Raw genomic sequence first — 27,718 nt, forward strand, 5'->3', positions numbered from 1 at the left:
ATGAACCCTTATAGTCTTTCCTCTAAAAGCTGCCAGAGCTGTCTTGTCTCAAGTGCTGGTGCACTGTCTAAGTCTGAAGCGAGCACCTTCACTAAGAACCTTGTTGAGCTCTGCTTAAGTCATGCTTTTCTCTAGAACTAACCACCGTTGTCCCGGGTGGTTGTCCCGGCGCCTGCCTGTATTCCGTGCCGTCCCTTCTCCTGGGGGAGAGGCTGGGCCGCCCCTCCCCCGCCCGGGGCCCGCCTCGCGCACACCGCGCGGGCTGGGCGGGGCTGTGGCGTCATCGTGGCGCGCCGTGCGCCGGGCTGGGCCGGGCGGCGGGAGCGGGGCCGCGCCCCCCGCGCCATGTCGGCCGAGAGGCGGCCGCGCTCGGGCCGCGGCGGCCAGGTAAGGGCGGCGGCAGCACCTGCAGTCCCCTGCCCCCTGCCCGGCGCGGAGCCGCTCTCCAGGAGCAGCCTAGGGCGGGAGCTGCGGGCGGATCGCCTTAGAGCCGCTCCCCGCCCCGGGGGCCGCTCACCGGCCCGGGCCGTGCGCCTAGCCGGCTGCCCGGACACTTCCCTGGGCAGGGTGACTCCCACCGCGCCTTAGATCAGCCCTTGGTTCAGGACTGGGGAAAGAGCCCTTCTGGAAAGTCAAAATCGGGGGGGAAGAGTCACTCAGGTTGGAGCATAGCGGGTCGCTTCCCACCGCTTGGGACGGGGAGCTCTAGACATTAACTTCCAGTGAGCTCAGGGGTGGAAACCTTTTCTCGTTCCGAGTGGAGGATCTGCTGCAAGGACAGGCGGACATCCCAGACGTTTTAAGGCGGGGTGCCCAGATTCTAAGCAGTAGTAGTAGTGTTACGTACATGGACCTATCGCCTGGTCAGGTTCTTAGTGATCAGGCTACAGTCGCTGTTGCTTCCTGTATATTTTGATGACAGTAAATACTTCGAGTCTCATTTCAATGTCCTTCTATATATACATATCCAGTTTAAGTCGATGGTAATTCAGAACAAATGGAAAGCTTGTCTTAATAAATTCATCTTGTGCTAGAAACAAAAAAGGCTATAAAATGGTCATTTCAGACTGCCTTAAAGTACAGATGTGCACAGTCATCGTTACATATTTTCAGAGTTGATTAACAGTAGTAATACTTATGAATTTCAGTTCGTACTATCGAAATATGAAGTAAGAATTCATATATTTGCATTTACTGCATCTTGTTTTAAGCAGGCTTCTGTCCTTCACATAACTGACCTTTGTGAGTGTTTAATGATAAATGAAGGTGTAACTTTACAGAGCAGTCAGATGTTTCTTCGAATCCCTTGGTTTTGTTTTCGCTTTATTTCTCCATTTGATTTTGGTGAGCTTTGTTTTGCATGTTTTGTTAGAAGAGAGCAAACTAATGCTTTCCAATGATAGTTAAGGTCACGAGACTGAGTGTTTTTCACATAATAACATTAATCTCCAAATGCATGTAGCCAAAAAACGTTTTGTTTCTCAGGGCATCAAGTTGTCAGCAGAGGTCAAACCGTTTGTTCCAAAGCATGCGGCGGTAACTGTGGCATGGTCAGAACCCTCAGAAGCATGTGTCTTTCCTAGGTACTTAACTACATGCTACCCATTTGTTCAGGAACCATCTTTGGATAAGTATGTATATTTTCTGAATATTCTTTCTTGGGGGATTTTAACCTTCTGGTTTTGGACGTTGAGTACTCTTACAAAGTCAAGGTTCCAATACATTATTAGTCCAACTGTAGAAATGCTTCTGCATTATCTTCGTGATTTAGTTTTTTACATTTATGTTCTCTGGGCATATACCAGGTACCTTGTCTTTTGCTCACAAGGGCCTGGTTTGTTACAGAGTATTAAGGAGGATTTGGTGGTGTGTAATGATGGGTGTGCTTTTTGTGTGTTTTGGAAGGAGCTGAATCCAGTCCTTGGATGAAAGAATGGTTGTGTTGCAACCAGGCTGAGGTAGATGTAATTGTAGACAAGGAAAAAGATTCTTCAAGAGGGTTTCTCATCCTGTAAAATATTTAGTATATGGGACCTCTCCTTGGTCTCCTCTCCACAACATGTGCATCTCCAGAAAGACAGTTTTACTGAAAATGCTACGAGTTTCTGAAAGTTTTGAGGTTTTTCTATGAGAACCTAGGAATGGTATTTGTGGTAGACTTAGAAAAGTATTTTCTAAACCAGAACAAACTAGGAAAAGGATAGTAGGATGGGAAATAATTGAGTCATGCAAGAATCTGATAATGTTACGTAGTTTTCTCTATGCTTCTCAGAATGGTAAGCATTGGGTTGATTATACAATTACTGCAAAGTTATTGGTGTTTCTTTAAAAAGTCAGAGCATTAGTGAATACAATCCTTGTAGGCCATCATTTTATCCTACAGGAAATCTTAGTATTTTCAACCTATTTTCATTTCTACTAGAAATTTAATATCGAGGTGAATATGGCCTGTTCTATGCCTTAGAGAAAGCCCACAGCATTGCAATAAATCAATTACTATTAAAAAACAAACAAACAAACAAACAACAAAAAAACCCCAGCTAGACAACAGTAGTCTTCTGAGTGTTTTGCCTTGTTGGGACTGAGACATAGTTACAGTTGAGTCTCATTTGGTATACTTCTTTGTGTGTAAACTGATTATAAGCATTGTTTTGGCTACATTCTGTCAGAATTGCTACAGGTAGTATGAAGTGTGTTATCTGAAGTCTCTTGTTGATGGGAAGGTTTCTCTGTCATTATCTACACAAGATTCTGAGGTCGGCAGCTGAGTGCAATTTTCTGAAGCTGAGAAATTTTTATTCTCCCTAATCAAGTCTAGACTTCATATATTTTCTGGACAAAGTGTAGAAGAAAATTGAAAGGGAATTTTTGAGGATACATTTGAAGGAAAGAGGCATGCCCCAGATATGTTGCATTTTCATACATTGTGATGGTTACATGCAGGTCAGGTAATTATTATTATTTTATAATTCTACACTGTATTTCATACACGTTTTATACTCCATAAAATGCTACACTTCCATTTTGTTATTGTCATTTTAAGACAGGTTTTAATGTTTGTTTTTTGCAGTCAAATATGTTATGCATGTCATGTCCTTACATTGTGCTTTTGGTTTGTTTCACAAGAAGCTTACTGAAAATAAGCATGAAGACTCTTAGTAATCTTAAACCGGCATGAGAACTTTAACTGCAAAGCAGACTAGTTTTGAAACATGGAAATGGATAATGTGTGTTTTAAGGTATTTGCTTAACTACATGTTTTCCCAAAACAAAATTAATTTGTTTTTAAAGAAGTCTGTAGCAGTGACTAAATACTTAATTGAAAAAAACATGGAATAGTTTTCTTCTGAAATAGAGCTTTCTTGTTAAACAAATTCTTTAGACAAGGAATGTGTTTGTCTAGATAACAAGTAGATACTGAAGACTTGCCCCAGGATGACTTTCATTTCTTTCTCAATATCCATCACATAGTGTTCTGGGAGATCCTGCCTTCCGTGGATACTCCAGCTGCTCTTACTCACCTGATGTTGTTGCAAATGCCTATCAAGTAGCTGGCTCACAGTATCAGTCTAACAACTCAACACACAATAATGGTTCAGGAATAGGCAGTGAATCTGCTGAGGAAACATATCCAGTCAGACAAGAAAGTAAGAGTCTTTCAAAGGTGAGAAAATTTGTGTTTTTTTAAAAATGAATATTAAATTCTTACTTTAAATCAATCTTTATAAATGTCTGCTTCATACTTTTAAAATGAATCATCATTCTTCCTTCTTGTAGTGATCATGAATGGCATTTAAAGAGGGTAGTAGTGTAGTGTGCTCAGCTTCAGAAAACCAAAAAGTTCATGGAATTCTACACTTCAAATTAATACAATTTTTCAAGCAAAATTTTTGGAAGATGAGGGGAAATATTTTTTTTTCTCAGAAAGAAGCATCTGAAGTGGTGAGGGGATGGGAAGACCATTAATTTGTGAGCTGTGCTTTCTTTTTTCACTCTTTGGGCTTGGGGAACAGGGAGAAAGGCTTTTTTTTTTTTTTTTTTTAGCCCAGTGGCACCTTCCTGACTTAAGACAGACCAGGTGTCTGTAATCATCTATTTGACTGATAAGTGATAAAATCACTGTCTCTTGTTGAAAGATTTCCATTACTTGCTACAGGTTGAAGACAATCCGCAAGAAAGGAGGAACTTGTGCTGCTGGGGAGAGGGAAGAAAGTTTCATGTTAGAAATATACTTTTTTCAGTCAGAAGTAAAACTGATGTTCTGTAAATGTCTTCAGTCATTTTTGTGTGTATCTGTGTGGGGATAAATTTCCTGAAACTTGCAAAATATTTTCAAACAAAAAATAGACAAACCTCTCAAAATATAAAAGGGAAAAAACCCTAATGTATTATAAACTCTTTTTCCTCTGTGGCTAGACGTTGTTTTTCTTAGATTTGTATGGCTGCTTTTGTTTCCAGCAGTTTCATCTGATCTTTCTGCAGTCACATCCTTCTGGTGGACTTTACTACCTGGGCAGAGACCTGGTAACTTCATTGTAGTCAAGCCTGTGTAAGGGAGTTGTAAGACTAGGTCCTAAGCATGCATTACTAGACATAAAGTACAAAGTCTAGACACCTAAAATTACTTGTTTTCTTCCTGAGAGAAGGATTAAGTGCTGAAGCTGTCTGGGGAGAGGATGACCTCAGCATTAGCACAAGTGATGTAATACAAAGAAACTTGGTTAAGCTTCTGGGAGGAGTTCTGTGATCTTTGTACAGGCCTTGTACTGTTTTTTAGTCTTTGTTATTTTTCCCTGTAGTGTATTTTTTTGTGAACTTCAGAGAAGTGACTGATCTTTACAGCTTTGCATTAATTAGATCATATGTCCTAACGCTTTAACAATTTGCCTTTGGAGATCAAGAAATGCCTTGCCTTCCCATCTAAGAAAACAATTTTGTTGCCAGATACACTTTGAATTTAGTTCGGCATCCTGTAATTCGAGTTAAGCCATTCATCTAGGCTGGTGTGGTTGCTTGTTCCTTGCTTGCTGATTCCTAAGCTCAGCTCTGCCAAACTGTGTTTCATGGAAGGATTGTAAGATTTTCACAACTGTGCCGTATGGGTGACTGTGTGTTCTTTCAGAGGTCACGTAGGTGTGTGTTCTCTAACTACTTTACTCCAACTCTTTTGGATGTTGTGACATCAATATTACATGGTTTGACCATGATTTAGTCAAAAGATTGCATGCTTTTAAGATTTTAGCTCTGTTCTAGAAGAAACTTTGTTTTAGAAAATCAGACTGGACGACCAAACAATTTTAAATTATTGGAGATGCTCTGATTAATGGGATTGCAAAAAATGCAGTTGTCTAGAAGCATATGTATATATTCATCTTACGTGGGCTATAATATATGCTAAAAATGGCACAGGGAACAAGGTAGATGAAATTAAATAGTGTATCTCTAAATGGCTGTTCCTATTTTTATTGGTTGCTTGTGGTTTTGATACACTAACTATTTGTTTTGTATTAATGTGATAGTCAAACTCCTGATGCAGAGGTGGTTAACTGTAACTCATGGTACACTTGCTAGCTTTACAGAGTTTCAGTAAAACCTACTAAATATATCACAAATACTTGCAGCAGAGGAAATCAAAAGAAGGCGAGAAAAAAGTGGACAAGAAAAAGCATGATGGAGGTGAAGCTTCTGTCAGAATTGTGAACAGGACTTCATTCCAGGCATCGACATGCAGCAGAGATTCTGTGAAGCCAGGTACAAACATATTGTTGGTTATAAGTACATGGAATACGTGTGGAATGCGTGTCTGCAGTATAGTGCAGTTTGTGTCTGTGTTTCTAGATCTAGAATAGTTAAGGAAAAAGACACCTTTTCTGGGTGACTCTCTTGAGAAGGAATGGTGACCTGTCTTTTCCTGATTGAACAAATTAATATAAACTGATTAAAAATTTCTAAAGCAAGCATCTGAATTTATAGTTGCTTGTTCGTCAGTTGATTATAATGTTGATTATAATTGCTAGGATTTTATTTAATATGAGCTGTGCATAGCAACAGTCCTCGTGACAATCCCTGTAGTTATGTTAACTAGTGTACTGTAAAATGTACCTAGAAATGATCACAAGCAAGTTTAATTACTTAGACTTTATATGCTTTATTTAGACAGGTTCAGTAAAACTACAAACAAGAAGTCAACTGAAACTCCAAAACTAGAGTCTTGTCCTGTGCCTACATTTGAAGCTAGCATTCTGGATTTCCACAAGTCGAAGAGTTTGGGAAGCAGTGGGGCACTGAACATACACCATAAAAGTACACGGGTGAGTTTAGCGGAAAGTAACACTGTGTCCTTAGTCAACCTCACCTGTCTCTTCTACTGAACATGTTGGAGAAGGCCTAGAAATAAAACTTGTCAAAAGTACAAATGTTATTAATGCAAGTATTTTGCATTCAGTATGGCAGTTTAAGACCTGTTTAAGTACCTTGAGAGCAAGGAGGTTCAGAGCTAGAGGTTTTAGGGCTCTTCTTCTAGGTGGTGGTGTCAGTGCTTGCTGTCTCCTGCTCTTACTGTTGTTTCCTTGTCTGTGCTGCCCATAGATGGAGGAAAGCCAGGTACCACCAGAATGTAAATATGTGCTGGTAGGGTCTAGATTGCCTGTAGGGACCACATATGTTCATGTACTTAGCAGCTTACTTTTTCACCTGGAAATAGTAAGTAAGCAGTCGCTTATCCAATAGTTTCAACACATTAGAAAAAAAAAAAGTCTGCATTGTTGTACTTAATTGCTTTCTGCTAAAGGTTGTAAATAACAAACTGAATTCCAGAAGGAGAAAAAATACTGTTAAATAAAATATTGTTATTGTTATTCTTTATTTCTTTGGCTCCCTTTTCGTTAGTAAATAAACAGTGAAGTATTCACCAGTATATCACATACATTGAATCGAAGTTTTCAGTAGTGATTAATGATTAATAATTCTGAAGGATCCAAACAGAATAATATTTCTGATGGTTCAGAGTGGAAAACTGTAATGAAAAAAGACCTTTCTGCTAACCCCTGGGTGCAATTTTTCATTATTTGTTTGAGTTTGATGATAGAATTTTTTTAGCATATATGAAACATCAATTTTTTTTCTTGTTTCTTGTTAGATCATTGTTTTAGTGCTTTTGTAAAATATAAGAGGGCATAATCTTACTTGTACACCAGTGAAGAGACACATGCTCAAATTTTGTAATAGGGCTGAAATGATGGGTCCTCTAAGACAAACAACAAAAAGGCTGAAAAGGTCTCTATGCCCTTATCCGTAGATAGGTTAAGGGTTTATTAGTTTATCGTGGTTTATTGTGTTTAGCTGTGTTTAGGTCAGTGATTTTAATAATTTTATGATACCTGACCATCTGTTTTGCAGGAAGATACTTCTGCAAAAAGCAAAACTTCACCAAAAGCTCCGGATGAAGCAAGAGACAATTTAATTCCCTCTTCACTTGATGGTAGGGGTAAGTTTTCCAATCAAAAAATACTCACCTGCATTTGTAGCTGCTTTTATCAGCAGTTTGGAAAAGTAAAGTGTTCTGAGGAGCTGTTGATGCGTAAACTAAAAAAGGAATTTAGGAGCAAGCTCATTATAAAAAAAAAAACAAAACCTGAAAAATAACACTGCATCACTTTCTTTCAAATGAGATGGCCACTTATTGCTCATTCATGCTTCTATATTTCATCAGATGGGATTTTAGAATTGAAGAATTACTTACTTTGTAGGAGATCACAACCCTAACACTGCCTGGTCCACCACTTAACCATGTCCTTAAGTGCTAAGTCTCCACATGTTTTAAATATCTCCAGGAACAGTGAATCAACTACTACACTGGGGCTGCCCATCCAGTGCTTGATAATGCTTTTGGTGAAGCAGTTTTTCCTATCTAAATCTGCCTTGGTACAACGGGAGGCTATTTCCTCTTGTCCTGTTTCTTGTTACCTGAGAGAAGAGGTAAACCCCCACCTGGCTACACACTCCTTTCAGGTGGTTGTGGAAGTGATAAGGTCTCCCCTGAGCCTCCTTTTCTCCAGGCTAAACACCCCCAGCTCTCTCAGCTTCTCTTCACAGGGCTTGTGCTCCAGACCCTTCCCCAGCTCTGTCGCCCTTCTCTGGACTTGCTCCAGCATCTCAGTATCCTTCATTTAGTGAGGGGCCCAGAGCTGGACGCAACTGAAGTGTGGCCTCACCAGTGCTGGGTACAGCACTGATACAATCACTGCCCTGGTTCTCTTGGCCACGCTATTGCTGATACACACTGGGATGCCCTTGGCCTTCTCAAGCACTTGGGTGCACTCTGGCTCACGTTCAGCTCATCCCCAGGTTCTTTTCCTTTGGGCAGCTTTCCTGCTGCTCTTCCCTAATAGCTCTTCCCTGTAGCACTGCATGAGGTTGTTGTGACAATCTGAAGGACAGAACCTGTTATTTCAGTTTGCTGAACCTCATCTCATTTGTCTCAGCCCATCAATCCAGCCTGTCCAGATCCCTCTGCAGAGCCTTCCTGCCTTCCGACAAATAACACTCCTGCCTGGTTTGGTGTCATCTGAGAACTCTTGACTTGATCCTGGTCATTGATACATTACACAGGACTGGCCCCAATACTGAACACGGGGGGAAGTAAAAAAATACTGGCTCCAGTATTGAGTCCCATTTTGTTGTGTCATTGGTGCTCAAGGGAAAATATTTCTGTAGTTGCCTCTCATATTGTTTCAGGTGAGAAAACGAACATGTATTGGTTGTTGGAAGTCTGTTGAGTCATATGCAGATTTTTTCCAAGAATAAATGAGTTACAGATATTTGATTAGTCTTTATATGCAGATTTGTTTTAAGTAGCTGGTACCCCAGAGTTTAGTATGAACCTAAAGTTTTAGTATGTCCTATGTTATTTCTGTTAAGAGAACCATGATGCCAAAACACCTCCCTTTTTTATGTTTGTTCACTTTGTTTGGGAATTTGTGGGGGCGAAGAGGGGCTTTGGGTGCTTTTTTTTTTGTTTACCTGTTGTCTGGCTATGAGGATGAAGAGCTTTTTTTTTAATTGCCACAAACTATCACATGGCTAGTTTCGTGTGAAGAGTTCTGTTCATCAGGACTCTGTCTTGGAGGCATCACATACATAAAGATTAAATTGTGAGTGCCTTTCACTGGATTTCTGTGCATACATAGACATGCACCAGTCTCAACAGTTTCATCCTTGTCTTCCCAGTAACGTCAGTAAGGTTTCAGAAAGGACAGATTAATCTGCTGAAACACCTTGAACGGCCTTCTGAAGATAAAAGTTATTCCAGAACTTTTTAAAGTCATGTGATAGTGGGAGGTTTTAGTTAAATACTGTTGTCAGTTCCTATCCCTGTAAAAAAAGTAGCAGTTTTCTGGTGGGTTGACCATGGCAGGCAGTCAGACTCCCACACAGCTATTGTCTGGCTCTCCCTTCTCAGTGGGACAGGAGAAGAAAATAAGATTAAAAAAGCTTGTGAACCAAAATAAGGGCAGGGAGAGTGCTTGATTGCCAGGCAAAACAACTTGATGAAGATTGACAATTTATTGACAATTAAAATAGGGTCAGATGGTGAGAAGCAAAACCAAAACTAAAGCCACTTTCCTCCAACCCTCTCTTTTTCCTAATATCTCCTCCCTACCCTGAGTGACACAGAGAAACAGGGGCCACTCTGCCACTTCTTTCTCTGCAGGGTTGCAGGGGCACAGGTGCCTCATCATGGTCTGCACCAGGGGCTGTAGGGGAACCTCTGTTCCCATGCCTGAGCACCTCCTCCCCTTCCTTCTGCACTGACCTTGGTGTCTGCTGGGCTGCTGCATTCATGGTTTTTCTTATCATTCCACCTTCCGACTCCTGCATGGGTTTTTCATTCTTCCTTAACATAGGCACCGCCAGCGTGGCTGATGGGGCTGGCTGAGGCTGGTGGTGGGTCTGTGTTGAAGCTGTCTGCGGCAGACCATGTCCATCTCTTCACAGCAGCTACTACAAAATCCCCTTGCTACCAAAATTTAGCCATCTAAACCCATTATGCTGTTTTATTGTTCAAGAGAAATATTTCTCATTCTTAAGAAATTCTAATTGTGTTCTATATTTGCTTCCTGTTATGAATATTTACAAAATTAATTATGTCTTTCAAAATACCTTTCAAAACGCTGATATACCTCAGTGGTAGTGAGTGACATTCTTGTACACTGAGGCACTGGGAAGTATTTCAGCTGCTACATATGCCTGTAATATCAGAAAGTTTTCAGAAAATTAAAAAGTACCAGTGTGGCCTTGTGTATGAAAGCTGCATGACTGCTAGGAGAAATAGTAGAGGAATTTTGTATAAACATTGCAGAATTTTCAGTATTTTGAAGATGAGCATGGGAGTATAGAGTTAGTATGATACAGTACAGATTTCCTAATAATCAGTTAATTGTGTTTATATATATAGTGCTGGGCAGTATATGGAGTAGTTAAAATTCAGGAAAGCTTGCTGAAGAAATAAAATGAGTGTTTTATTCTAGTCCTTCCTCAGAAAGAATATGGCTCTGCTTCATTTGCTAGGACTTGACTAATTAATTACTGATCCTTTTTCTTTTGAATATTTGAGGAGTGTTTTTGAGACTTCTTTGTGTTTACTTTTTTCCCAATGTCATTTCCTGAAGCACCTGCAGATGGCTCTGCTCAGCCACATGTGTCTTGGGCTGTGGTACTTTCACAGCCCCCAAAGAAAATTATTTCATCAGCAGGATCTGAAGGTCTTTCCAGAGGCAGAGGGAAGCAGGAGAGTGAACCAAAGGTACTTGAAAATTCTCTGCTCTATGTTTGTGTCTCTTTATTTCCACTTTTTCCCTGGGCTCTGTACAGTATCCACTTTTGTTAAGAGATGATATGAAGTAAGCTTTTCTTACTAGACTTTTTCTTGTCATTGAGAAGAGTCGCAGGATATCAAAAAGACAGTGCTAGTCCAGGAATAAGAACTTTCAGCTTTGAGGCTGGATTTTTTTCAAATTCCCGATCCTCAGAATGAGATGTGAAACATGGAACTCTTGCCTTATTTGGCTTAATATTTCCTAATTAAATCCCAGTAGTCCCAATACATTCTGATAATAATGGAATATGCTGCAAGTGAAGAATTCTTGTTGTAGCTATGAATTTCTAAGAGATACTGAATTTTCCTTGTCTGCCTAATGTCCCAGCCTGTATTGATTAAGATATCCTTTAGTAGTGTAAGGCTGGTCACTTGCATATATTTTGGTAGGTGATACTGAAAAAGATTAGTTTTTAAAAATCATGCCTCATGGTCTTTTGTAGCAGTCAGGAACAAAAGATATTGCGAGTGAAACTGAACCTGAAGAAGGGCCAGAAAAGAAGAAAAAAAAGAAGAAAAAGAAGAAAAAACTAAAGTCATCCAATGATGTAGGAAGACCTCAAAGTGAATCTAACATAATACAGGAACCACCAAAGATTGAGGTAAACTGAAGAAGTTTTTGGCTGTTCTTTTAAGTGTTATGAGCGTACTAGAAGATTAAATGTTAACACAGCTTTGTACAAATTTAAGTACAAATCTATTTGTAGAGGATGTTGGTACAGTTTTGGTTTCTTTTCAATTGAGATGTTTGTCAGAGGTTGCTGGTAGGAAACTGTTGTAGTTTTTAAATCACCATGTTTGGTGAGCACGATTTCCTAAATTAGAAACCTTCTGTAGAAACTGTTGCTTGGGGTACTGGCTGCTGCAATGTGCCACAGTTTTAAAGATTGTGGTACAGTATTACAGTTCTGGTTGTCTCACAGCTGGAAGCAATTTCTGTGTAACACAGTTGACAATGCTTACATTTCTAATTTTTAATTTCAGTTTTCTTCTCTGAATTCATGTAACTGTAGTAGGCATATTAGTATTTTGATACTTCCGTGTATCAGTATTGCAAAGGCATGAGCCTCTCCTACGTTAGAGGAGAGTTGTCTGGTACGTGGTTTAACAGTGCTCCATTGAAGGCCTAATAATTGTACAGCATGTGCTTGTGTTGATTTACATGTTTGATCTAGTGTGCATAATACTCGGTCTCTGAAATTACAGCATAAAGAAGCCTTCCTGACTGGCTTCTGTTCTGTACATTTTAATGTGGAACATGGAGCAGGACTGTGTCTACATGGTTTCATTGTGTGCTTCCTTGTCCAAGAATGGCACTGTAGGGTTTGGTTTATAATTGCAAAAAGTGTTTAAGGCTTATTCTCACCAGAAGGCCCTGTGGGAAAGGCACATCTGCAGGCCGGACAGTTGGAAGTTGGTTGAGAGGTGAGAGGCAGTCAGGAGTGAGGAGAGTCAGATGGGAGTGAGGCTGGAGGGACCCGTGGACAGCACGCAAGCAGAAAGGTGATTGGCTGGAGGGACCTATTGACAGCACACGAGCAGAAAGGTGATTGGCTGGAGGGACCTATTGACAGCACACGAGCAGAAAGGTGATTGGCTGGAGGGACCTATTGACAGCACACGAGCAGAAAGGTGATTGGCTGGAGGGACCTATTGACAGCACACGAGCAGAAAGGTGATTGGCTGGAGGGACCCATGGACAGCACGCAAGCAGAAAGGTGATTGGCTGGAGGGACCCATGGACAGCACACGAGCAGAAAGGTGATTGGCTGGAGGGACCCATGGACAGCACATGAGCAGAAAGGTGATTCACTAGAGGGACCCATGGACAGCGCATGAGCAGAAAGGTGATTGGCTGGAGGGATGCGTGGACAGCAGCAGTGCAGCTGGGCCAGCCAATGAATGTCTTCTTTCTGTTAAGTTCTGTTAGGTCTTCGTTTGGTTTTGGTTATGTTGGGTAGAGATTAAAGATATAAAGGGTGCGATTTCTACAGTAAACCCATCTCCTTTGGATGCGTAAGGAGATTCATGTCACTCTGTTTCCCATTGCTATGTGGGACAAGAAATGGGTATTAACAGACCTGATTGTTAGAGAATTATGGCTCAAATCAAATATCTGGTAGTTATTTTCTTCAGGAGAATATCTCCATTTTTGCCATATACTACCATAAATGCTCTATGCTATGAATGGATATTGTCTAAACTGAAAGAGAATGGCAGAAGTCACGGAAAATAGCAGAATGGTAATGGGACTATTGAAGTCTAAATTTGAAAAAAATTGCCTAGAACCCTGGAACAAGACATACATGTTGCACTGAAATCTGTGATGCAGATACAGCATCCATTGTGGCAGTGGAGGAAAGCTTTCTGACCCTCCTGGTTTGCTGGGAATGCTTATGTCCTCATCAATTTAAAAAATGGGTGAGATGGTTGTGTGATACTCTTGAAATAATAAACCATGAAGAGATGACACACATGAAACTTCTGGGCAACGAGGGGGTTTAAAAAGGTTCTGTTTATGTGCAGCAGCTCAGCAGAGCAATATGTTGGATTGCTCTCTAGTTTTATAAAGATCAGTCATTTTTAGACACTGCTAATAAGTGCAGATGGATACATCTGAAGAAAACCAATCCTGTCTTTTCATACACATTGGTTTGTCCTGACCTCGATATCTTCCTTGAGTTAAATATTGAAGCTGCTATTGATAATCTGGTTGTTGATAGTAATACTGGTCAGATATGCAAATGGTGCTGGGAATTACTAGGAAAATAAAAAGGAAAATGGATTATGACAGTACAGAATTTCAGGGCACATCTGATCTAAATATAATGTGGATTTTGTTTTCTTACATTCCTCTCATTCCTTAAAAAATACACGTATTTGAACTAAAAAAGAGAGACAAATGGTTCCAAAAATAATCAAAGGTATGAAGCAATATCTGTGGGTGGCAAGACTGAACAAAATTAGGACTTCTCAGTATGTAAAAGAGATGGCTAAATGGGAATATAGCAGTGGCAAGAAAATAAAAAGGAAATTACTTGACCTTTCTCCTAATGTTTGATGTTCTTACACATGGTAAGAACAAATACAGGGAGGTGTAACCTCACACTGAATGCTACATTTTAATTATTCAGTTTGCTACAGCATGTTGCAAATGTCAGAGATCTATGTGCATTTCAGAAGCAATTGGACAGGCTTATTTAAATCTTGTAAGCTGAAAAGTGTATTTGCAAAATATTTTTTCACTTGCAGTTGCTTTTTGGCTTACTTGGAAGCTTCTTTAAAATCATTTAATTTGTTGAGGTGTGTCAGTCCTTGGGCTAGAGCTTCCTAGCTTGGAGTGTTTAAATGAAGCCTTTCAGGCTGGAAGACATCTTGATGTGTTCTGTGGTACTTGACAACAGCTAAAAAGGCATCTCAGAAAGTAGGAGGAGAAGCAAAAAGCTAGCTGGTGGATTTGGGATCCTTGTGATGGAGACAGTGGGTATAGGGTTATGAGTACAGAGCAAACTTCAGCCTGTCTGCACTTGATTAATTCAGATTCTGCACAGTGGATCCTCTGCTAATAAAACTTACTCTTGTGTGTAAGCCATAATCATTTGAGTAATTTCTGTGTTTATTTCTGTACTCTACTACATACTGCCTATTTTGTTTTTCACCACTCACATGTTTAAGGCAGAATTGCACAGCTGGAGAATGTACTAGAAGAAGAGGGAAGTTGTTTGCAAGGCTTTTAAATGATTTGAAAAACATTCCTTTAGGATCTGTTTACCTCTAATGATTTCTATCAGCTGACAACCATAACAAGCTGCTTTTGGAAGCATTTCTGTTACAAGCTGTTTCACCCCTGAATTAGCTGCTGCATGGAAGATTCAGCCATTGTTATACTTGTCACAGCTGATGGCACTACCCTTAGCTTCTGAATTTTTGTACAGTGAAACAAATTATGGTGAATGTTTGATAAGCAGGGAGAAAATTGTTGGAGTGTAGGAAAAGGTTTTGAAAATACGGACTTGATTGTTCTTATGAAATAATCATCTGATTTATTTGTTTAGGATGTTGAGGAGTTTCCTCATCTGGCAGCTGCTTCTGATAGGAGAAACAGGGTAGGACCTCAGAAACCATCTTTTACTTCTGCAGTCAGGAAGCAGCTTGAAGTGAGTAGTCTTGCAACACTATGTAAGTCAAATGTCAATTATGAGCCCAAGCTGTTTGGGGATTTGGGGTTGGTTTTTTTTTTTTTTTACGTGAGTGAAATAAATCTTAGTAATTAATTTGGAAATGCATTCAATATGCAAATAAATCCTAAGCATAAATCACAAGCATTGAAAATATGATTGTTCTGTCAAAGCAAGTAATGTAAATAATAAAGGTAAAATTCCAAGTTTCAGTTGCTTTGAAGTTAGTTTTACTACTAAAAATTATAGTCCTTGGCTTTATTTCCCAATGAATTTTCATGGTTTAAAAAAAAATCCAGAACACAAGAAAATAAAACCATTGTTTGCTTTGTTTGAGGCAGTAAATAGCTTTGACAAGGAAGAGTGAGTAGCAAAAGGCACAACTGCTTAAAAAAGATTTATTACCAAAAAAGGTACACACATTTAACTCAGATGAAAGCAAACCCTTAGCTTTGTAGACATAAGTGGAATATAACCCCTCAAAGCTTACATACACTGTAGAGACATGATCATTAGGCCATTCATATGAATGTAACAAATATTTGAAAATGGAGCTGCCTTACTAGTTTTTTTCTTCCAAATCTGAAACTAAAACCCCATGAATGTGATTAGATAGTATGGCAGCCAATAAATGGTCACCCTTCTAGAAGGCCATGTATGGTCTTCCCAGAGCCTTCTCTTTTCCAGGCTGAACAACCTCAACTCTCTCCACCTTTTATCATAAGAGAGGTGTTACAGCTCTCTGACCATTTCTGTGGTCCTCCTCTGGACCTGCTCTAGCATGTCCATGTCTTTCTTGTGCTGGGGATCCCAAAACTGGACACAGTAGTCCAGGTAGAGGCACACAGAAGCAGAGTAGAGGGAGAATCACTCCTCTCAGTTCATGGGCCACGCTTCTTTATACACAGCCCAGGACATGTTTGGCTTTCTGGGCTGGGAGTGCCCATGGTGGGTCATGTCCAGCCTCTCACCCACCAGAACCCCTAGTCCTTCTTACTAGGGCTGCTCTCCATCTGTTCATCTCACAGCCTGTGTGGTACTGGGGGTTGCTTCAGTGCAGGTGCACCGCCTTGCACTTGGCCTTGCTGAACTTCATGAGTTTCACACAGTCACACCCCTCAAGCCTGTCAAGAATGCGATCCATCATTCTGGATGGCATCCCTTCCCTGAAGTGTACCATTCACAGACTTGCTGAAGGTGCACTTGGTTTCAATATAGTATAGTGTTCGTCCTTTTCCATGTGTCTTGTTTTTAAATATTTTTTCTTCCTACCTTCCACCTTTTGTCTTTAAATTTCAAAGATCCATCTCTCTGAAGAGCCTAGTGATAGTCTGTCTCCCTCTCTGGATGAAATTCCCAAGGTGGATGAACTGTCAGGGAAACAAGCTTCATCTTCTGTATTAGAAAAAAAGAAAACTCAGGTAAGTGAATTCAGTTTGAAGAGAAGTTCACAATTCAAACAGACAAAGAAAATGAGCCTGTTTAAGACTAAATCCATGCTTACCTGGTATTCTGCATTCATACTTGGAGAAAAGTTACATAGTCTTCTTGATTAGAAGCAGTCAGTGGGAGTAATTGCCAGCCTCCAGGGTTTGGTACAGTGTTCAGGGAAAAATACAAACTTTTCATTAATATTTGTGGGTTTCAGATGTCAGGAATTTTTCTTTCACCTGTTTTACTTGATCATGGTGTAAATCCAGTCCAAACTGATTGTTATAAGGAACTGAAAACCTCCTAAAAGTGGTTCTGACCGAACAGGAGGCAAGGAGATCTCCTTATTTTGGGGCACAGAGGAGGAATACCGAGCAACAAGTGAGGTCAGGAAGTAGTTTCATGTTGGTGAATAGGACAGCACAGCTGTTGGTGAGTAGGACAAGCATAGCTCTGATGCAAGGTGAGATTCCAGTTGAAGACTGAGGAGGTCATGTTCTATAACCCTGTTGTAACAGAAATTACAGTGAATTTATTCTCCTAGATAGGACTTCCAAAAGTGCCAAGTCTGGCAGTCATTTCCTTTGCATATTTTGCTGTGGTATTTTGTTTATTCATATCTTTACCACACTATTAATTCATAATCTTTTTGTTTTCTATGTCATTACATATGGATCACGGCTTTTCTCTTCTCTTCAAAGCGGAGAGAAAGATGAGTGCTTATGAGGAAGTGGTGTAAAGATGATGACCTCTCTTTATAGTGAGACACTGGAGATAATGATTTATGTGTGTTGCAATCACATACCCTGGAAGAATTGTGGTAGTTTTTCTATACTTTTAAGAAAACTAAATTCTGATGAGTGTTTTATCTCTTTCAAGGATAAATGACAGTATGATCAAAGTGAGACCCTGACATAAAAGCCTTCCTTTATTGAAGACTTTATACTTTTATGCCTTGTTGCAGTAGTCTTTTTAAAAGTTACCTGAAGTGTTTTTGATTTTTTAATATTTTTTAACATTAAAATTGATATTTATTTGAAGATCATTGAGTGACATTAAAGAACAGAAATATTATGGATAAAGATGTTAAAAGAGTGTATTACACCATAAAAAATAATCGTCTTTACAATCTGAAGTGGAGGGTTTTACTAACTGGTGCTGAACTTGTTCAGGAAACATCCAGGAGCAGTGGTAAGAAGAGTCAGATTCCAGTGCAGTTGGATTTGGGTGGCATGCTTGCAGTCTTGGAGCAGAAGCAGCAAACAGAGAAGTCCAAACAGTCTCCTAAACCTGTGGTATTTTCAGGTATTGGTTACTATGAAATTCCTTTTTTTTCACCTTAAGCTGGTTTTAAGTATTCAGACATTAAATGTAGTCTGATTTCTGATCCTGTGATGATCTCTGTGCAGGCAAGTTCACCAGATACAAGAGAAAATGGAGGTTCTTTAAACAGAAATTTAAAAAGCATGGCAGTCTGAATTGTTTGATGGAAGACTTATGGAAGGAAGTATCTTAAGGACACTGATTTGTGAAAGAGTGCCTTGTATAAATACAAGGTGTGATTGAAGTGTTGCTTTGACAGATATACCAGTGTTTGTGATGGTTTTTGCTTTTCCTTAAGTATGTGTGGTTTTGTTCTGATCTGAAGGGGCAGGAAGGGGCTACACAGTAATAAAGGCTTTTTTACTTTCCTGTGATGCTAGAACTCATGAAGCTGAGGCTTGATTAAAAAGCTCCTTTTTAAGCACAGAGATTATACCAGACTCAGGTAGCCCAAGCCAAAGGATGAGTTCTGACATACCTCTTAATTGTGAAATAATTGATGTTAAAATGCTGGAGTTTGTTAATGGAGAGGATCTTTCAGTTCTTTATGATGTATATAACCAGGAAGCAGAAAAAACAGCTCATTGCCTTTCTCATTGTAGGTCAAAATTTAATCTTGATTAAATTGATGCTGCTGTAGTATATTTTGCAAAAGGAACCACAATATTTGCTAGCATTCAGTGACAGTAAAATTTCTCTTATTTCAGCAAAGATTTTTTTTAAATTATTTCAGAAGGAGATCTAATCCCAAGAGATTTCATCTCACAATACTTAATGTGATAGCTGAGATTTTAGATATGAAGCTCAAGATGCTAAGCATCTATGAGATTTTCCCTCACTAAGCTGAGAGAACTTGTAAGATGCTTTTTAATTTTTTTTTCAGTTGTTCTCCTTTTATTTTCATTTGGGTCAATCAGACTTAATGCTGCAGAGGTGTTAATAAACATCTTTGTTTCTATAAAATTATACAGTGCATGAATTGATTAGTAGATGGTGGGCCACCAAGGTACAGGTCAAAATACCTGTTTTCTAATTGTTTTTACCTGTGCCTGAATCTACTGCAGAAGAGAAATTGATGTGTCATATATGTATCCTGGAAGCAAAAGGGAGATGTTACTTCAGCTTTATACTTTTTTAATGTTCAGTATACCATTGCTTTGGTGTGTACCAAAGTACAACTTTAGTTTGCTATGTGGCATCCTGCTGACCTCTGTTACTAAAAAGGACAGTGAACAAGATTGGAAAGGAGTGTGACCACAGACAGTTGTTTTTATTCCACTTACTACGTCACATGATAGATAGTACTGGTAAAGTCATCAAGTTTAGGAACATGAAAACTCTGAACTTGATATGGTGATGTACACATGAAGGAAATACGTATCTGCAGGGTGACTTACTTATTGCTGCAAATCCAGCTTCAATTTTTATAGCCACCTATGCTGCGCATTCTTGGCAGTGCTCTCAGTTTGGCTTTGATACACAGTGCCAAAAAAGAAACAGCGAGTGTAGCAGTTTTATGATGTAAACTGTTTATGCTAAGAGTACTGCATCTGATGTGGGAGGATCTGTATATAAATACTTTGGAAGCAGTAAAAGAAGATGGCTTAAGACATGCTGCCAGAATATTTGCATGTATTTAGTGGAGAGAGGTTGCCTGAGTCACAGAGGGAGATGTCAGGCTGGTTCCACTGATACTTAGTCATCCTCTCCATTGACTTGCTAATGTAACTGCTTGATATTGCAGGTAAATGAAGTTTGACAAAGTGCTCTACAGAATTCAGCAATTCCTACTGACAGTGAGGGGGTGTTGTTTGTTTGATAAGAGGTCATGCTGTGGAAGATCCAGGTTTAGTCATTTGTGCAGTCATTTAAAGCTTCTGTGCTCTAAACACTCTGAAAAAATGCAAGTAAAGTGGACATCTTCAGTAAGTTTTGCAGGTTAAGTAAAAGAGACTTAGCTGTAGCTTTGAATTACTCACGATCCATTTGCAAGTGAATTTCATCCAGGTTCATTAAGGTGTAACAAAAGGTAGGCGTAAGTGCTTAAGTTTATTTACAGCAAGTAAATCTAAAATCTGTAATACTGCTACTCAGTATTCATCTTAATCCAGTATGGAATCTGTGGAGAAGGAAATGCTACCACCATGAAACACAGAAATTCCTGAAGGTTTACCAAGCTGACATGGCATGGTGTTGAAGGTAGCTTGGGCTGCAGTGTTTGGACAACTTCTGCTTTTGAGACAGATTGTGATTCCAGGGATATAAATAATAGAAATAGAGGTCACAGCAGTCTTTTGTGAGGAGTGTCTTTTAAAAATAACATTGTTCAAAGATTCAGGATTGCCTGTAAATATTCTTAGTAACAACACAACACAATTTTAGTATGTGTATACCAGTCTTAAACTTGAAATTGGATTCTAGTTCAGATATTCATTTTAGTTGTCTGTGTATTTCTTTTTAAATCTTAGTTGGTGGTGCCATACCATTGCTATCTAAAGACCCTGCTACAGCCATGAGAAGTCATCGTTTAAACCAAGGAAAGATGCCTCATAATCCCTTGGATTCCAGTGCTCCTTTGGTGAAGAAAGGGAAACAGAGAGAAGTACCTAAAGCAAAGAGACCAACACCTCTTAAAAAGGTTGCTTTTCTTTACCTTATATAGTAAAACTATAGGGTAATATATTACTCTGGGAGTCAGTTGAGCCCTCTCATATGGAGATCTGCATCTCAGGGTCCACGTGTGTGAATTCACTTTTAGCTTTGCTCGATTTCAAAGAGGGGAGGGGTAGAAGGGGGTAGTCTTGCCAAACGGCATATACAAATTCCCAAAAAATACACTTTCTCCCTCGAATCAGTTGATAGCTGATAAAGTGCCACTTACAAAAGTGTCCACACATCTCTCTTACAGGGGGACATGCAAAGAAATATTACTTAATTTGGCAAAGATGACCTTATTTGCAGGACTGGGGAGAATGGATCAAACAGAGGTTGTATTTAATGTTTCTGTGCTCTTCCAAGCCAGAACTCCAGCTGATTCTGTAGCAACAGGTGTTAGGTCCAGCTGGAGTTTTCTGTTGTATCTTCCCTCTTAGCCCGTTCACATTGCTTCCTGTCACATCTTCTATACAGAGAACTTTAGTTCTGCCCTTGTAGTTTATCCCTAGTAAATATTTCAAGGTAAAAATCCTTTTCTGTATAAATTTAGGAATTATCTTTCCTTCTTTTAATGTGCAAATGGAAAGAAAAGGTTGTAAACTTTAGATGCTAATGCTGAAGTTTATAAACGGTTTATAAACTTTATAAATGGTCCTCTCTATAAATGGTGGTAAATATAAATATGTGGTAAGAGTAATGCTTTGTTATCTGCTTGAAATCAAATTAGTTTGGTTTTGATGTATATTTTTAGATTATTCTGAAAGAAAGAGAACAAAGAAAACAGCAGCACCTGTTAGAACAGAAAGCAGCACCAAGAGATGAAGATAACATTTGTCAGACAGCAGGAAATGTTACTGAAAACTCAACACTTCTACAGGATATTCAAGCAGGTATCTTTCGAGAGAACCTGTAATAATATAGTATGTAGCTGGAAATTTGAGCACATGTAGTACTTTAAAAAATAAGTACTAAGTACTGCCAAATGAAGGCTGCAACCTCAGTTTTCTGAGATTTATCTCAGGCTTTTCTTGACTATAAAACGGGCAAAAGTTTAAAGTCAGTAATAGGGATTCTAATTAATGTTCCACACTTCTGTGCCTTTGGTTTTGTGATATGTTGTAAAGAGAGTTCCCACCTACCTCTGGCAATTAATATTGTTTGAAATGAGAAAAAAACCTTATGAGATTAAAAAACAAAACAAAACCTGTTTACCTACTATCACAGACTGTTCTGATACTAAAGTAGTGACTCTTCCATACATGCTTGATAGATTAATCTCTTCACAATGCTTTTTGGGCTGTCTTTTCATTGAAATACCTTGATTTATATGATAGCTGTTCCAGTAACACAAGTTGCTGAAGGGTTTCCTGACCACAATGGGATCAAGGAATCTAAAGAAAGTTCTGTGACTTCAAAGCAGCTAACTGCCACTCTTCCAAAAATCCACAGCAGGAATTTTAGAGAGTAAGTATTGATTATATTGATGGCTCATTTTGCACAGTACCACCAATATGGCATTTTTCAAACAAGGTAATTCAAGGTAGCTAGAGTTTAGACTGAAGGCGCTAAATTTTTTTCTTTCAGTGTTTCTGTAAGCTGACACACAAAGAACTTATGAACTTAGTGTATTTTGTGATTCCCACTTGAAAATGCATGTTCCATGAAGGAAAAAAACATATTTGCTAGAGACTAAGGGAGGAAAAGAAGCTGCTGTTAAAATATAAGTACTTTATTTGAAATAATGGGGTAACAGCTTAACAGCTACTTTATTTCTTAAATAATAGTTTTAGTTTGGTTTTCTACTGCCAGACCAAATGGCAGAAAAGTGAAGAAACCAGATGACATTTTCATGTTGTGGCTGGGCAAAGAAATAAAGGTAGTACTTAAGAGTTACTATGTGCAAAGAGTTTCAGCTAAATGTTTAAGATGATGTATTTATAAAAAAGAAATAGTCATTACTATATGTGAAGAGGTCAGAGATCAGTCATGAGAGCTTAAAACAGTTTCTTAAGGAAAGCAGTGTTTTAATTTTTAGTTCTCCTCCCATAAAGCAAATCCACCAGGCTTTTTGTAGTTCATGTCATAGCTATGGTTAATAGCTATATAACCATTCCTGCTGTGTTAAGTCTTAATTTAACTTGTAATTGCAATAAAAATTGCTTAATCTGTGTCTATGCAACAGTGTTTCTCTGAGTTTGGGTTGAATATGTGAAGGACAACTCAGTTTACAGGATGTAGAGCATTCAGTAAAGCTTAGATTATTTTCTCTAGATTAGGATTTTTAGTGTTCCAGTAGATGTGTCTTCAAGACTTAGTGAAACCAACAGGAAATACTAAGTAAAAATTCTTGTAACCTAAATAAAATTTGGAAATAATTGTATCTCAAATATTTAGGATAGATGGTGTGATCTCTTCTCATTCTCTTATGTGAATGTGCCACTGGGAAATCTTCCATTTTCAACAATGCAGAATGACAACTAATGATACATCTTTAGTTTTTCTCTTTGATACCCTTCTTCACTGGAAAGTTCTTTGTGTAAAAGTGGGGTGGGGTGAAATAATTTTTAACTCTGATCTTCCTCAGCGTATAGTAGAGGGGTGAATTACATTCATTTGCATCCATTCCTTACGAACAACACAAGGTGGATAAGTGAAAAAGGATGAATGGGAGGAGGAATGTGATCCAGTTTTCCATGCTTGTTATGCATAGCCTTGACCTTACAGAAATAAGTTAGAATTTTGGGCTTTGGTTGCTGTACTTTGAGATAGATAGATAGATAGATAGACAGACAGACAGATAAATAGATAGGTCAAAATAAATGCCCTCAGAAAAATGCTTCAGTAAAAAAGATATGCACCTATTTCTTGGGGTAAAATACATATCTATGTATCTATAGATATATAGGTTTATTGTACATGTATACATGTATTTTTAATATAGTTTGATTAAGAAGCCAGGTAACAAAAGGAACAAAAACTTCTTCCTCTAAAGTTCTTAGACATTGAAAAGAAATCCTAAGTAAATTTTTGTTCTCATGTATATAACAAGTGTGTTTGAAGTGGAAACAGGAAAAAATACAAAGACATAGAATAGAATTTAAAATGTATATTTAATGTATTACATATTTAAGTATTACATATTTGTAATTTTAGTGAATCTAACTATTTGCTTACTCCTTTCTTCCAGTTACTGCAGCCAGGTACTTAGTAAAGAAGTTGACAGTTGTGTGACCGATCTCTTAAAAGAACTGGTTCGTTTCCAAGATCGCTTGTATCAGAAAGACCCAGTAAAGGCCAAGATAAAACGCAGGCTTGTTATGGGTCTTAGAGAAGTTCTGAAACACCTGAAGCTGAAAAAACTGAAGTGTGTCATCATCTCTCCTAACTGTGAAAAGATTCAGTCAAAGGGTAAATAAGTTCTTAACAAAAAAAAAGTCTGTTTAATAAAAGAAATCCAAAAAAGAAGGTTCAGTATATTGACAGCAGTATTACTGCTGGAGGAATTTGAGTATCCTTTGAAATCAGCCATATAAAGTTGCTTTCCTTGCTCAGATTGTTTATTGCTGTGCAGCTGAACTGTGAGCTGAGTCAAGACTATCTGTGGTAGGAGAAGTTACCTGAGATTAGGGTCTCTTTAGTTACTGACTCACTGTGCTACTGCACAAAAAATTGCACTGCACAGCTGAGACAATCCAAAGGCCTCTGATGCCAGCTCTGCCAACATAAGGAGTCCCAGTGTATCAGTCTCTTTTAGGACACAGTGACAATAAATCACCAGTGATAGTTTCCTAAAAGTTGTCATTATTAGCAATAATTTATTGTAATTGTTGTAATTATTGTCATTTAAATAATTCCGTAGCAGCTGGGTCTTTTTTGATACTATATTAGACTGTACTACATAGATAGTAAAATATGGAATAGTAGCAGTCTAAAATTAATGCTAAGAATTAAGAAAGTCAGGTTGTCCTCTAAAAATAGATATGCAATGGTTGTGATCTCTGTTTTTTTTCCTATAAGGTGTAGTTTCAGAATGCACCCATAACCTTGGGATATTTTTTTTGCCATGTGTTAACAGTATGGTTCTTTAGCTCCAATCAGCCTGACTGTATTGTCTGCTCCAGGTGGACTGGACGAGACTCTACACAACATTATCGACTGTGCCTGTGAGCAAAATATCCCGTTTGTTTTTGCCCTGAATCGAAAGGCCCTGGGCCGCTGTGTCAACAAAGCAGTGCCTGTGAGTGTGGTGGGAATATTCAGTTATGATGGCGCTCAGGTAAGCTGAAATAAGTCACATCATGGTTTTGTTCAGCTTTACTTTTTCCTTGGAAGAGGAGATGAAAATACTGTGATTTAAAAGGGTTTTTTGTTTGTGTTTGCAGACTTACACCCTTCATCTCAGGTCATATACGTAGCTTATGTGAAAAACTGATTTTAGAAATACAGACAGTCAGCACTGTTTAAAAAATTACTCATCATCTCTTCCTGACATCATCGTTACCTCCCTTGATTTTTTTTCAAGAGAACTGCTGTTTTCATAAATGCTGTGTTTTTCATGTGTTCACATATTCTAAGCTGCTCAGTTTTTGTATATGAACCTACACATTTTAAATAAAGAATATTTGTTAGATTTTCAAGGAGATGTTAAAACTCACTGTATGATTTAAACTCTAGTATTTTTTATTGCCATAGGACCATTTTCATAGAATGGTACAGCTGACAGCAGAGGCTAGGAAGGCCTACAAAGATATGATAGCAGCTTTAGAAGAAGAAGCTAAAGCAGGACTAAGAGAAACCCAACCCAGCATTTTAACTCCTGAATCTGAAAAAAATGGCTTGTTAGAAACTTGTAGAACATCTTCCAAAGACTCAGATGAGGATGTACCAAATTACAGTAAGTATTAACTGACTTGGTTTTTATTCCATTTTAATTCATAGTGCTCATCGATTCTGTGATTTTCACTGAAACAAATGACACCTGTTCTAGTCATTAGTAAGGAGGAAAGGAGAGGGGAAATTCTTGGGTTTTTTAATAAACCTGAAGTCAGTTTTTGCTGAGAAAGTATTAAAGTTCCTCTTCCAAATCCACAAACAGCTGGCAGTACTCATTGCTTTGCTCAAGGAGGTTTAGCAGAGCTCCTAATTATATTTCTATTTGTTTAAAAATCCTTTCAAGATTAATTGTAGATGTCTATACTCTGTGGCTATGGTAGAGTTAACTTTCGTATTGAAGCCTGAGATACATCTTCCTGTCCACAAGCACCTGTTTGTAGAAAGATTTTCCTCCAGCTCTGTTCTTAAGTCAACAGACAGTGTAATGTATTGCAGATAGAAGGTTTTGAGAACTTAAGAGGTTTTTTTCAAGTTGGAACCACCTTCAGGGTTAGCCGTTCTTGAGTAGGGTGTTGGACTCAAGGAGCTTAGAATAACCCCATCACTTGTAGTCTACTCTTCTGCATGTCATCTGATGTTGCATAATGTAAATGCCAGCATGCCTGTGTGTTAGCTTATCTCAGCACTCTTCTTGAAGGGGAAGTAAACCATCAGGGTTGACTTTTCATTTTGAGTTTTTCCTCAAGTATTTTATGGTAACATGTTGGTTGATTTTTCTTTGTGGCTTGGGTTTTTTGTTTGTTTGTTTGTTTTCAATATTCCCTAGTTAAAGTGTGGAAGAGAAAACTTGAAGAAGAATATAATCCATATGCTCTGGAATTAGAAAGGAGAGCAACTGCTGACATGGCAATACTGAACTTGGAAGACCATCAGTAAATCCAGATCCAGCTCCATAGGACTTTAATTTTTTTTCTCTTAGATCCCAGGAAGAAGGTAGCAAAATAACATAAACTAAAGAAATTCCTGAAGTTAGCTAAGCAAATTGTTCTGAATCCCTGGAGCACGAGGCACTGGTTAATGTTTTTATGTTCTGTATCTTTCTCTGATTATTACAGCAGATGACAACAACAAATTGTTTTAGCCCCAAACCACTTGAACTGGCTTGGCATACTTTAATACTTTTGTGGACTAGCATTGATTTCTTGGGGTAGAATATACCAAAAGAATCTGATAGAAAAAGAGTTTCCTTCTGGAAGAGATTCCTTGAGCCAGAAAGGGCTAGAGGAGAGTTCCCTTAATTTTTAACTCCGGTGTATAAATCTTCAGATGTTGTTTGATTGTGGATTTGTTCTTAGTTTTTCTTCTGAATAATGCTATCAATGTCACTTTATTCTAGTCAGCAAGAAATTAATTTGGGGCAGCTTGCTTGATTTAAGCTAATTAAGGAAGGCCATGATGACAATGTTCCTAGTTAGCTCTTTTGTGTTTTCTTTGGGGATCATACATCAGGTGTGAAGGAGATAGCACAGACTACTAGGGTCTAAAATTCCTGAAGTGAATGTGCTCTGTTTTGACTTTTTAAATTTGATGTTTCTGTTGCTACTGAGAGTTGTTTGTCATACATCCTGCTTTGAAGTTGGAGGATATTGCAGGACATTAATTGTACTAGCCTGCTTATCTGTACCTGCTCTTCGCTGAAACACCGCATTCCTTCAGTTTGGGGTTGTGTTGGTATATACATTTATGAGTTTTTGAGCAATCTCAGTTTGTAGCTAAATAAGAAAAATTTATATCTTATAAGAAATGAAGTTTGTATTCCAGAGGAAATAATTTTTTACAACAAAATGTGCTTATAGTAGTGGTGGAGCACCTTAGTGGGAATGGCCTATATAAACACTGTTTTTTGAGGACAAGCCTAAAGAAAGTAATTGGAGGGATGCACATATAACTCGTGTCAGCTTTTCTGGAAGGTGATACAGATGCCCTGTGCTGCTCAGCATCTCTGCAATGTGTGTCTGCAAGTGCTTCACCATACTGAACAATTGTAGTGCAATACTCTGGAAAGTAGCTGCCTTGTGATGATAGAAATGATATAAAAAAACCTTAATAATTTTGAAATGCAAACAATTTTGTAGAATATAAATTGTATAAAATCTGTTAAAAATATATTGATTCTATAAAGAATGCTTGTGACTTGTGGGAATTTCGTGATAGTTGAAATGTCACTTTTGGGAAGGAACACTGACAAGGGCAGCCAGCCTTATGCAGAAATGCACTAGTTATGATGATGAATCGTTTTTGTATTAGTTCCTTCTAAACTTAAATGGAAATTGGGGATGAAAGGTCCCAGTTACAAATCATGCCTTTGGCCAGCATATCCCCTTGCTGCAAAGGTAAGATGTGATTTTTTCATTTGTACCTA

General features: G+C 38.5%; 1 protein-coding gene across 3 annotated transcripts; it reads left to right on the forward strand.

Moving 5' to 3' along the window:
- The first annotated feature begins 307 nt into the window (after positions 1-307).
- On the forward strand, positions 308-27,480 carry SECISBP2 (SECIS binding protein 2). Of its 3 annotated transcripts, none has more exons than XM_083883113.1 (18): positions 308-387; positions 1,486-1,631; positions 3,472-3,664; positions 5,622-5,751; positions 6,157-6,311; positions 7,399-7,486; positions 10,671-10,804; positions 11,320-11,478; positions 14,932-15,033; positions 16,356-16,475; positions 17,658-17,790; positions 20,277-20,446; positions 21,215-21,353; positions 21,798-21,927; positions 23,651-23,871; positions 24,585-24,739; positions 25,156-25,357; positions 26,123-27,480. In XM_083883113.1, the coding sequence occupies exons 1-18, from the start codon at positions 346-348 to the stop codon at positions 26,230-26,232; spliced, it is 2,529 nt and encodes an 842-aa protein (XP_083739239.1). In that variant the 5' UTR covers positions 308-345; the 3' UTR covers positions 26,233-27,480. The 3 variants fall into 3 exon arrangements, with proteins under 3 accessions (XP_083739239.1, XP_083739241.1, XP_083739240.1); XM_083883115.1 differs by having other exon boundaries at positions 10,755-10,804; XM_083883114.1 differs by having other exon boundaries at positions 1,486-1,583.
- The last annotated feature ends 238 nt before the right edge of the window (positions 27,481-27,718 follow it).

Source organism: Zosterops lateralis, assembly GCF_965231275.1.
Source record: "Zosterops lateralis genome assembly, chromosome: Z".
Taxonomy (NCBI): Eukaryota; Metazoa; Chordata; class Aves; order Passeriformes; family Zosteropidae; genus Zosterops; species Zosterops lateralis.